A 13,421-nucleotide genomic window follows, 5' to 3' on the forward strand; every position below is an offset into this window, starting at 1 on the left:
TGCTCCTACTTAAAACCCTTAGCAACCAATCTGGCCTTACAGGTTGATTGGCTTGGGACAACCAAGGGTACTTTTCAACTTGTACACCCACTTCCATGCCAAAGCATGCTTTCCACTAGACAAAGGAACTAACTCCCGTGTATGATTTTTCTACAATGAATCATACTCTAACTATATGGCCCTCTCCCAAGAGTGACTATCACCTCTGTGCATGGCCTCATCATAGGTAAGAAGCTTACCCACATATATCACCATAACATGATTAATCCATAGAGGGCATAAATCGATTAGACTGATATCTCTCTCTAATAGACCGCCTCAATAGATTGTGGGGCATGTACCTCCTATTTAACATCATGGTCCTAGGCCATTAGAGCATCAACTATTGCAGGTTGTCTAGATGGCTATAGAATAACAAGAGGCTGCTCCTGAAATATCACTCTGCATACCTGAATGACATGCTCACATTGCTTATGGATTTTCTCCTCATGGAAAACAACATCATAGCTACAGATGACCTTCTAAGCCTACAGATCCCATAGCTGATAGCCCATCTCACATGCATCCCCATAACTAAGAAAAATGCATTTCACATACTTAGGATCCAACTTATTGCACTTGTCCTAGGGAATATGGCAGAAAGCCTCACAACCAAAGACACGCAAATGAGCATATGATGGAGGTTTTTCGGACTATACCTCCATTGCAACCTAATAATAAAGAGTAGTGCATTGGGATCAATTAATCAAATGTATAGTAGTAGTAACATCCTTAGCCTAAAAGTACTATGGTAAGCCTACCTAGCTAAGCACACTACGAACTCGCTCTTGAATCGTCCTATTCATACATTTAGCCATATCATTCTAGGGTGGTGTCCAAATATGACCTTGCTTTCCACAATAATGATAAGTCAAATGACTTATTGTGAGACTATCCAAGTGACTAACAATGAGACTTATGAGAGTCTCTACCACGGCAATCATTACTACTCTTACCATTATTGCCTATAACTGTCAAAGCACGAGAACTACAAGAAGCATCAATATCCATTTTGTTACTCTCTTCATTTAAGAGTATACCCTCTACATCTTGCAATTTCAGCCCATCAACAGGCATATTTGCACGCATAGTAGTACCGAACGTGTCATGTGACTCAGGTAATATAACTAGCAAGAAGAATGGAGGAAGATTGTCCTTAAATTCAACCCCCTGCGAAGACAAGTGGTTGAAAATAGAATAAAACACATTTAAGTGTGAAGATATGGAATTCCCATCCTTCATGAAAAGGTCAATGAGTTGCTTCAACCAATACATTTGAGAGACAAGGCTTTACTTATCATAGATATTATAGATCTTATCCCGTAACTACCATGCATTCTGCGCTTTTTAGAGAACATTATAGTAGACCTACTTAGAGAGTGACAAAATGATTGTAGATCTACACAACTCATCCAGTTTCGCCCAATCCTCTAGAATAAAGCTTTTAGCTTGACACCCTCATATCTCAAAGGCTTAGTCTACAAATTAGCAATAGAACCTACTAGATTTATGCATTCCAATAGTTGTAATTTGTGCCATCTAACTTCTCAATATTAAAGATAACACTATCGTTTAATCCACCAACCGTTATATAATAATGAAAGTACAATCCAATATAAATAGGCTACTATAAATGACAATAGAATAGTCCAAAATCAAGACCAAAATAATGGCTAAATAAATGAAATTAGCAAAGAGTAGGGCTATCAACTAACTACCAAAGAATGACAGTCAAGTCAAAGCATTTGCCCTTATAAATGTTGCATGAACCTACAATTTCAACATGTTGAAAATCATTATACCAATAAAACCAAGGCCAAGTGTGAGCAATAAACTAGTCAAATCCAATCTGTAACTATCAGGTATGTCCTATAAGAAGTGAGATATAAACAAACCACTAGCAATCATTAAGCATGCAGTTGTTATAGAAAACTGTCAAACTCAACGTGTTAGAGAGAGATACATCCAAGAGGCTTAACTATCATGCATATAGTAGTTTTTAAGATAGCGAAAAAGAACTGCTTGATACACAATTGACTAAGCAAGTGTAAAGAAGCTCAATACATAGCTAAGTAGGATGAATACATCACTAACAACAACTTAACAGAGATAGGTGCCAGCCCAAAGCATAAATCAAATCATCCCACTAGGTAATAACTATGTCCAAATAGCATCCGGAGAGCATAGACATAACTGAACTAAGTCCCACAGTCTCAATGAAGTAAGACCAATTTCATAAACCCAAAGCTCTCCTCAAATGCAAAAGAGCTAAGTAGCTCAAGCGACTCCCACTAAATGAGCAATCCAAGCTCAAAGCATCAAGTGCATGGACATTCAAAATCCCAAATATATGAAGTGTAGAGTCGAGAGCATAAAACCCAATAGAATCTTCGAGCTCGTAATGTCGATGATCATTGTAGCAATTGGCCAAAGCTCCAATACATGTAACTGAGCTCAAATGTGAAGCTCAAGACATTCCATGAGCATATCTGAGTGCATAGCATCAATATCATACATCAATACATCTACTAGAACACCCAAATAACGTCCAATGCCAAGAGGCATAACTTCCATGTGTAAAATCTTGTATCCTTGTTCATTATAGAAATGAATATCTCTGCATAACATGAGCTATTTTAGCTTCAAACGGCCCACAAAGCATATCAAGACATCACCCAAGCATCCTTGAAGAATCCCAACACCAAAGAAGCATCAACCGAGCATGTATAGGTGTCAAGCACCGAGAGTAGGCTATCCTAGACATGTGAATAGCAAGTCTGCTATTGTATACAATAGATAATAGAGGTTTATGAGCTCTAATCAATGTCCAAACTCATGCCAAAGGTATTGAATACAATGCCATAATGGGGAACAATAGCATGCACAAATCACAATGTTGTTGTTGTCCTCGTCGTTGATGCCTCTGTTGAAGCAAATGGTCACTATGGAGCATCAAGCAAGGCTCAAGCAAGCCTTAACACAAGTGCAAGAAGGTTGAGAAGAAGAGGAGAATCAATGGTTATCTTTGAAGCTGAAGCCATGGCTACCATGAATGAAGAGCTGAAGCTTTGAAAATCTAGCCTGAAGTAAACTAAAGAGAAGCTCCTTGAACCAATGCTCTGATACCAGTGGAAGGGAGAAGACTAAGTGAGAGTATGAGCAAGCGGAAGCAATGGAGGAGTGAGCTATGGCGGATGGAGAGAGAGAGAGAGAGAGAGAGAGAGAGAGAGAGAGAGAGAGAGAGAGAGAGAGAGAGAGAGAGAGAGAGAGAGAGAGAGAGATTGAGAGAGAGAGAGAGAGAGAGAGAGAGATTGAGAGAGAGAGAGAGAGAGAGAGAGAGAGAGAGAGAGAGAGAGAGAGAGATGTAGAAACTCCAATAGTCACCATGTGTGACCGGCCCGCCCTTATTCAAATGTCACTGAAAGAAGAAAGAATGAAGTGACAGTGATGGGTGCCCACCACCTGCAATGTACAAAGTGTGTGGATACTATCAGTGTAGTAATACACAAGTAGTGTAGCCATAGGCGCCTTTACCCCAGCAGCATGAGCCCTTCCAAGCTTTAAAGGATTGCTCAAGTTAAAGGCATTCACACTAGCTTGGGTCATTGTCACAATTGATTCAAATTATGAACGTAAACTCTAGGATGCCTAGATAATTGAGACATTGATACATGATCTAGGCTCTAACATGCTATCTCCTTCTAACATCGTGTAAAAACCCTTGGTGTAAGGGTTGTGATTGTGGCAACATAACTTTATGCTCACCTAGGGCATGAACTCTACGAGTTATCATAACCCCTTCAAACTCATTATGAAACCAATGCATGATGGGATGGCTGTATGATACTAGAAACATCAATAGCTAGGGGGTAATTGGTTCATCTAGCACCTAGTAAGAACCTTGGAAAAAGGAAACTCATTGGACTCACATTATCTAAAGAGGGAAATTCCATAAGCAAAAGGACTATTTTGCAATTGAAATTTGTATGCATTAGGCAAACCCCATGACTAGAGACACACTCAAAGCTAGACTTATTAGGACAAGTCTAGTAGGAATCAACAATTACTTGCATGCCAACAAACGCTCCAAAACCTAGGCTAGAATAGCACCTTCAAAAATGTAGGCCTAGGGAGGTTGCACTGCCATGAATACTACGTGATTATAGCCAAATGAACCATACTCAAACTAAGGGAGGTTGCACTGCCATGAATACTACGTGATTATAGCCAAATGAACCATACTCAAACTAAGGGAGCATTGTGCTTAGAATTGAGGGCAGAGACCACATTGCATAAGATGCACAATGCACAAAGTGATTGGAAAGTGGAAAGCCTGATTGAGCATGAGTTTCCCTTAAGGCACTTGAACTACAACTACATGTATTTGTTAAGAAAATAAAAATCATGGTTGCGCATACTTTTATTGTCACAAGTCTATGATAATAAACTAGAGACTCCATTAATCTCTGAAGGGAATCCAAACTATCAAAAAACTACAAAGAAACGCAACAAAAAAACAATTATGGCCACACAAATAGAACACTCAAAAAAGAAGTGAGGGTCATACTAGCAAAATAGTAACAAGGAGACAACAAACCAAGGTGAAACAACCATAGACACAACAAGGACTTACATGCCACCAAGAGCACTCAAGGAAACACAAGCCAAGCAAGAGAACTTCCAAATGAGTAGAGTAGAAAGCAAATGCACCTAGACATAGGTCTTAAACAAAAAGACATGGCGAAAAGGAGGAAAGCCCACACATAACAACTAAAAATAGAGACCATGGAAATCAAAGCAATCATACTAGCCATCAAGGGCAGCTAGGCCATGTAGGAACACCTACACACCAACACAAAGATGAATTGACTCAACAACTCTAACCTTGAATGCAATAAGAGTAGCATTGCACAAAAGAGTCATAATTCTAATACACAATCCACACTCAATAGTACAATTAGGAGTTCAAGGATTTGAATTCAAAAGGTCAAGTTATAAACCTAGGCCCAAAAGACAATGAGGTATACCTCCTACCTATCTTAGGGCCGAGCTAACTGCAAAAAGAGAGCATGTTGTTGACACTCTCATTGATGAAGGAGTAGACTTTAATATTTTAACTCACGAAGCATGGATGGAAATAGGCCAACTAGATAAAGCTTACACTGACCAATGCAATCCTTAAGCCCTATAGATGAGGAAAACATACTCTCTTCTAGGAAAGTGCAAAATCCTTACAATTATCAAGACCAAAAGCCCGCCCACCTTATTCCATATGCTCCTGAATTGTGACAACATAGGAAATGAAATACTTATGGGTAGAGCTTTCAAGCAAGCAACAAAATGCGAGGTTGATTATGCAATGTAATAGATACGTGTGACGCTCCTAAATGTGAGGATAATTATAACTTTCAACAAGGGTGATCTTGCCAATCCTCCACAAGGAAAAGGCAAGGAGCAAATCCTTGACTCAAAAGAGATACCGACTAGTGAGAGAAGTAGGGACATACTTAAGGAATTGCTTCAAGCACATGATGAAGAGAAAGAACATATCAACATGATCATTCTTCATATAAAAGATTTGGAGAGTGATACCAAGGATACAAGATGGGCGTACAAAACTCATAGGAAACCACAAAAAAGGCCCAAACCTTGTTGGCAAAGACATTGGTGGTTGGAGAGCTAGTATTCAACGATGGGTTCCATGATTGTGCCCAAACCACCTATAAGACCACCTCCATCACACCACATATAAGTGCCTCCTCAACGGAAGAAAAACAACCCTAAACATAAAACAAAGCCTAAAAAGATATAGTTGAAGGAGGAAAGATATAGTTGAAGGAGGCAACATTGACTACGATCCCAAGGACAAGCCTTGCATAACTGAATGGGATAAAGTCCTAAAGTCAACAAAACCAAGCAAGATCAATTGCTAGCACCCATAATTAACATGCTTGGTGAAGGGGAGACTGTTAAAAGGCTCAACCCTTCAAAGCAAGAGGCAATTGAATCACTACAGCCTAGCAATATCGCTCACCTAAGGAAGCCTCACAAGGAGACAAAGGGAAAAGAGATCCCTAATGAGCAATCCAATGATACAATTGCCAAATTAGAAAAAACGTATAGAATCTCATAAGTCCACACCTTCATTATCCAAGAGAAAGAAAGAAAAAAAGCAAAAGAAACAACATCAAAGAAATGTTGTTGTAGAAACTACAAAAATCGAATCCAAGGAATAGAGTGAGAAGTTGATAGGCGTGACCCACAACTAATCTATTGACATCTCCATTCCCGCTTCTCCCAAAAGCACTAAATTTGTGAATGCTTCTAAAAGTTCCAAACATTCCAAGGAACAGGTGCTTCCAATTGTTGCAAATAAACTAAATCCATTGATAATAAGATGCATGGTGTACAATCAAGTGTAGAAATAGAATAGTCACAACCATTATTTGTGACTACACCTGTCACGTTTGATAAGGAACGAGACATGGTGGCCACATAGGCTCTGGATAAACAAAAGAATCCTGAAGCATGAGCAATCCTACTCTCCTTCGATTGTTTCCATCTTGACTTGAACCTCCTACCAAGCTAATGTAAAATATTACACGGCGCAGCGAACAGAATCTGAGAAAGAGATAGAGAGTACACAACAGATAAGAGGAGAATCAGTAAATTCTTTAACTCCAAACAACTGATACAAAGATGGCTCTGTCCACCCGTGCGCTTCCACTGTGTGAAGCTTAGATGGTGATCTAGACAGAAGATAGGTGAAGAGTTTAAGGCTAGCTGGAACAACAACTCTGACTGGGTGAAAGATGAGTGTCTGATGGCTGCGAAGGGGTTTAGCTTTTATAGCCCGCGAAGGTCGTTAGGTCGGCCTGCTGACCGACCTACCATATGAGCCTCCACTAGTCAGCCAGGGAATATTCCAAGGAATATTCCCTTTACCATCGGGCCGGGGGCGCTGCCCTCGGACCCCCGCCAGGGGGGCTGCTGGCCCCCCTGGGACCCCCCAGCCAGGGGCCACTTCTGCGGTCCCCGGACCCCACAATAGGGGCCCCTTTTAACTCCCTTACCACGCAACTCAATGCAATGTGCCTCGAGTTGCTACCAGCTTAACCACTCCATCTAACCCAAAGATTAGACCCACAGCAATCACCTTTTTGCCATCCGGTCACATAGACCTCATCTGATATACAAGTCAGGACTCAACCAATGTCCGGGCTCACATTTGGCTTCTCCTCATAATGGGGGCCTTACAACTTTGAGCACCATGGATCATTGGTAGCACCTAACGAGGGTGGGGCATTGATCATATCTAATAGCTAAAGCCCAAAGTAGCTATCAGAACCCTAGAAGAAATGGCAATAGAGCAAGTGCACTTAAAAAAATAGGAATGGCGTTGAGTGTCTCATAGAATTGGATGCTAGGCTGAAGTTGCTCGTATGCATCTACATACATGCTGACATGGGTACATTGTCTAGAGAACATGAGGAATACCCAGAATATATGCTAACTTGGGAGGAGCAAGAACATCTTAGCAAACATTATGATAGGCTTGTAGACAATCTTCTACGGCACATCTCAAACGAGGAAGCTGAAGAGCATTACTTAACAATTATGTTCAACGAATTGCTTTGTTAGCATGGAGTGTTTGAGATTGAGGAGTTCAAACAACAAGTTGAGAGCAAGATCACGCTCCATGTACAAGTCTCCCTCCATTGACATTCTCTAAGGAATTTCCTCTTTCCAGAACAAGTCACAATACCATGAGAAGACAAATGTCAATAAATGGTGGCAATTCTATTACTAGCCAAGACTAAATCTCCAAGATACCCTAGCTTGAGTCCCACAAACCACTTCATCATTACTTTTTCAACCTCCATTGGGTTATCCCACTTTAAGAGCCTCCTTGGGTCTCTACAACTTGTCGTATTCTTATCTCCAAGGGTGAAAATTTCTTTTGTACTATAGTGCATTTCAAAAGAAACAAAATAAAAATAAATAAAACAAAGGAGGAAAAATATGCACGCACATACATGACACCACACCTACGGGTCCTTAAGTTAGGTATTCCTGATGCCCTAGGTCATGCCACTCCATCCCTAACCCCCTAGCCCAACTTTCTATTCCCCCATGTAAGCTTAGGGCACACCAAAGGTAGGTCACACTAAGAAAACCTCTGTTTGGTTAGACATCTCTCCCTAAGTCACCCACGCAAGATTTGTCTAATGTTTTCCAATCTCTCCTAGCTACGGTAACAATATAGGAAGCATGACAACTAGTAAGTCATCTAGGCATCACTCAATTCTGCACTCCTATTGAGCATTGTAATCTACATTCATTAAAAGGAACCTCCATCATCATATCCACAAAGGTGAACCCCATTGGTTGTACAATACTGAGGTTTTTCTCATGATGCCCCATTAACTCCTCTATCCCTTAGCAACAACAATAATACTATCCATTACCTACCCATTAATAAACAACAAGTGCCCTACTTCGTTCACGATCGACAAATAGAAGCCATCATGCTGTCTTTCAACTATGTAATAGCCTATGTAAGCATGCACACTCACATAATAATTGCACCATGACTTATACACAGATTGGGTCCTTAAGTGTGGGACAACACACTGGCCTTTGTCGACCTATCTCCCAATCCGTACATGTGTCTTGTGTACACTAACAAACTAGCACTCCCTTAGGGAGAGAGCACAAGAGGTCTACCCTTGCAAGTACAAGAAAGAGTATTGGCTTGCAGCTTCTACCTCAAGCAAACATCCTCTGTGATGCCTAGCTTCAACCAATCCAATTGATTCCAAAAGGCCTCCCACCATGAGATCCTAATTCCATGAGTCACATTCAATCCATATTACCACTTTCTGCTCGACATCCAAAATGCAAAACAATGCCAATTTCCACAATAATCTTGCAATAACTTTAACATCCAAATCAAGCTCCAACGACAACTACCAATTTCCTCCCAATGATCCCATAGCTATCAAGAACATTCTTTGTCTTCAGTGCAAGCTAAAGCATGCTACATCTAACAAAGAGCGTTATGGGACTGGCACCCATCTAGGAGGGGGATAATGTTAAACCTAGGATGGAAGGCAGCATGACAACAAAGAAAATAGGCAAAAACATGCAAAGGCAAAAAAAGTAAAGAGAAATGCAAATTAAGCAAAAGGGTGCATGTATATAATTTTTGGTCAAAGTATGCAATCGTACAATTAATTGTGATATTATTTTGAAAGTTGGGTGCAACATCATGCAAGCTATAATCTTTTCTATCAGCTAGAAAGACCCATAGCTCATCAAGAGCACGTACACCATCTTTCATGCACTTTCGTGGACAATTAGTTTATAAATTAGGAAAGACCAGCCAATAACAAAACAAGAGGGAAGGGAGGTCAACTTAAGTGGAAGCCCAAACTCAAAACCTCATGTATAAAAATCTCAAAGTGAATGGATAAGCTCATTCTTGTGGTGTGCAAACTTGTGAGTGTACTTTTTCATCTCGCTTCTATTCTACATACTTGTGCTCCACCTCGAGAGTGAGGGAGAGTCAGAGTGTGAGAGTAAGGGACTTGAGATGTGAAGCTCCTTCTTTGCGTGCACTCTTCTCTTCTTCCCCTTCTTGGGTGAGAGGTAGATTGGAGAAGTCATCCAATGATCTTTCTTCTTCTTCACATTCCTCTCGTGGATTAAATGCTTGTGGATCAATGGATCAGGAGCTATGGAGTAGAGGTTGTAGATCAAGTACCATTGAATGGATTGTGGAGCCACCATTGAGCCTTACTTCATGGCATGGAGGAAAAGATAAGGGATGAGTTCACTACATCCTTTTGTTTTGTTTGTTCTTACTTTCGTGTGGTTTGGGAGAAGAATGGATAGATCCTTTCATGGAGCCACCATTGAGCCTTACTTCATGGCATCGAGGAAAAGATAAGGGATGAGTTCACTACATCCTTTTGTTTTGTTTGTTCTTACTTTCGTGTGGTTTGGGAGAAGAATGGATACATCCTTTCGTGGAGCCACGATGGAGCCTTACTTCATGGCATCGAGGAAAAGATAAGGGACGAGTTCACTACATCCTTTGGTTTTGTTTGTTCTTACTTTCGTGTGGTTTGGGAGAAGAATGGATAGATCAATGAACTCGAAGAATGTGTAGGCTATGTGAGAGGTAGTTGTTGCCAAATTAGACAAAGTGAAACAATAAGCGTTCTGTCAAGTCCAGCAGTCAAGCTTGCAAAAGCTAAGATAATAGGCTAGATTTGGGAGATGTATTTTGATATAAGATCGTGTCTTCGCACTCACAACCATTATTAAGGAGGGTATATCCCATGGGAGATAGATGGATTGCTACTTTGTGAATTTCAATAAAGCTTTTGGTACAATATAAAGAGCTAGATCAAGGACATGTTATATGGGAGTACCCATTTGAGGCATTTTGGCATTGTATGAGATGGTGGCTAGCAAATTGCAATACACGAGGGTCTTTCTTTCACTCCACCATTGAAATAGGAATGTCCTCTACTTTTTGGATAATATTAATGAACTATATCTCTAATGGGGGGGGGGGGGGGGGATAGAGAAGCCTTGCTCATAAGTACTTGGATACCCCTCTTGCTATATATGTAGATGATATTGTATTGATAAAAGTTGGCACTTAATTTACTTATGGGCAAGATTCAAATCATTGAATCAAATGCCTTCTCCACATTATTTATGCAACATTGCCATTTGGTTCAAGGCTTTTGCCCATTCAATACCCATGAGCACATTGAGAACATTGTCAATCAGAGTTATTTCTTTGATGAACCTATACTAATGTGGTTTTATTTGTCTTTTCAAAATTGGAGTGAGTCTTTTTAGCAAATGCTTTTGTGAACATCTTATACAACACTCTTAGAAGGACGATAGGCCTACAATGTTTGAGTTATGTGTATTGTCCCTATTTAGGGATTGGGGCAATGATGCTTCAAGTCCATAATTCTAGAAGAAATCCTTCCTATTAGTATTTATTAATGAAAGCAACTAGCTTATCTTGCATCTAGGGCCATAAATATAGCATTACTTCAACTATAATATCATCAAAGTTGGGCAATTTCCTTTTTCCCCAAATTCTTGAGAGCTTCCTCTATCTTAGTTGTAGTGAAGTTCTTTAGTAGGCATAATGATTGGTTGTACGCTTCAAGTTTTCTTTAGTCACCTGTGTTGATTACATATGCCACTTTGTTGATAAAGAGAACAAAAACAATATTTGCATAGTTTAGAATTTACAAATTCATCTATTGTCCAAATGCTATTCTATTTTGAAGTGCTATTAAGATTTCTCTCATTCTTTTTTTCTTCAGCTATTGATGAAGTTTGGAGAGATGCATTGGCTATCATTGAGTGGCCTTTTGTTGAAGACGAGGCTTAAATTTTCCAATTCTCTCACGAGGGCACCTTGTCTTATTAATTGAGGATGTCACTAATATGTAATTTCATCCTCATGTAGCCTTCTACCTTTGACTAGGATGGGCAATCATTTAACAATGACTTTAGTCCCTTAGTGCCCAAATGGTGCCTTCCATCATGTAGTTAAAGTTCTTTTGGTTGTAATGTTGGGCATTAAGTACCAACCATTTGCGTGTACGGACTAGCCTCTGCAATTCAAAAAAGTAAAGTGTGAAAGCTATATGATGGTGGTTTGAAATTACGTAGTTGTAGTCTACTTGGGTTTCAATCACTATAACCATTCATTCGCCTCAGTGCCTAGTAGCCTAGGTGACTCATAAATTGAAGGTAAATTAGACTTCATCTTGATGTTGGTAGTTCTTAACATCCACCAACCTGGGGCATTCTATGACCTCTTGCCGAGCTAATAGCTCTTCTCCTTGTAACTTGGTAGCATTGGTAACAACTAATTAATTAAGGTGGCTTTCATACTTTTGAAGTTAGTTGAAGCGAAGTCTCGCTGGGTAAAATTAAGGTGACTTTCATACTTTGAAGTTAGCTTCGATCAGTTTTAGACGGTTCGTAGTATAATGTGATTTCAGGGTTTAAGCTAGCAAGGTTTTGGGATGGCTCGTGCCTCTTCGTCCACGCTGCTCAGGGCCGCCATGGCTTCTTACGACCGATCCGTCTGCCGTGGTCGTCCCGTCCACAAGAACCTGTTACCTCAACCGTCGTCACCGGACTCGCGTAGGCTCTTCTCTCAAATCTGCCGGTACATTCTTCATGCGTGCAAAGGTTTTGTCTTCCCTTTATCGTTCTTCATCTACGAGACAGTTTGAGAACAAGGCTGTGCATAGCACTTTATCTGATTTCTATCATCCTTCACAATAGTTTGTACTCTATTTGTCGTTCTTCAGCTATGCGACTGTTTGAAGGACAAGCTTCATAATCACTTGTCTCTTTATCTACGGTTGGAAGGATGAGCGTGTGCATGATCATTTGCTCTTTATCTATTACCTTGTTTTGTTACCGGCTGACTCCTCAATGATGTTCGATTTGTCTGGTAGCCTGCGAGGAGGCATTGCATGCTCGGACTCCGTTCTACCAATGCACAGTGCAAAAGCGGAAGCTTTATTTATATCCAAACCTTGCTCGGGAGCTCTTGACAGTCCCTTTTTGCTCCAAGGCTAGTGCTGTTTGTACGGTTTTTAATATTCCTTATATGAGAATGACCGAATACCATCATTATATTTTTAAGATCTTATATGTTCTGAAAATGTCTATTTGTGTCTGTGAGAATCACACATGTTAAGAATCGAACTATGAAGGGTATTTCAAAGATGTTGGTAATACTAAAACGTTAAGACATTAAGTCCTTCAAAGCAGATACCAAGTCTATATTTCTCCTCTCTATCTCGTAACATTTTTCATCTTACTTGATGTGCACTAACTCAACCGGCAAAGCCCCTAACCCTTCAGCTAGCTTAGCTTAGACCTCCATCTGACTTGTATTGAACCCAAAGCTCCTTTACATCCTTCTATGACATTCAAGGCTTAATGCTGAGGATTAGATTAGCTTCTCCATGTAGACATTGTCCATATCTCTCTCTCTCCATATATCCACATACATACATACATACATACATACATACATACATATGTGTGTGTGTATGTGCGCGTGTGTGTGTTCATATCCATATATATTCTACTATTTTAAAGAGAGGAGGATGAGCCACATTATTCATGGTGGTCAATTTTGATTCTATCAATCCTTTGCTAGTCTTTTGCCTTTACCAACTTTTTCTTAGCCTCTAGCATCAACACATTATTGCTACAAACAATTGTTATCAACACTTACCATCAACCTTCCATCACTATCACATCAACATTGAAGTATCCAACATTTACCCATCCACTTACACCCCATATTGGCCAGC

General features: G+C 40.1%; 1 protein-coding gene across 4 annotated transcripts in view; it reads left to right on the forward strand.

Annotated features, from left to right (window-relative positions):
- Positions 1 to 12,058: 12,058 nt before the first annotated feature.
- LOC148013515 (pentatricopeptide repeat-containing protein At4g18975, chloroplastic-like) overlaps positions 12,059 to 13,421 on the forward strand; it is a 43,241-nt gene continuing 41,878 nt past the window's right edge. For 2 of the 4 annotated variants that reach the window (XM_087667941.1, XM_087667940.1), the window contains exons 1-2: positions 12,059 to 12,256; positions 12,552 to 12,670. In XM_087667941.1, the coding sequence (XP_087524067.1) occupies positions 12,111 to 12,256; positions 12,552 to 12,670 (265 nt within the window). In that variant the 5' untranslated portion in view covers positions 12,059 to 12,110. Of the gene's footprint in view, positions 12,280 to 12,551; positions 12,671 to 13,421 lie in introns of all 4 variants that reach the window. The other 2 variants (XM_087667942.1, XM_087667943.1) reach the window with 2 other exon arrangements.

This window comes from Lygodium microphyllum, chromosome 26 (assembly GCF_053477565.2).
Source record: "Lygodium microphyllum isolate KBCC chromosome 26, Lygodium_microphyllum_v1.1.10, whole genome shotgun sequence".
NCBI lineage: Eukaryota > Viridiplantae > Streptophyta > Polypodiopsida > Schizaeales > Lygodiaceae > Lygodium > Lygodium microphyllum.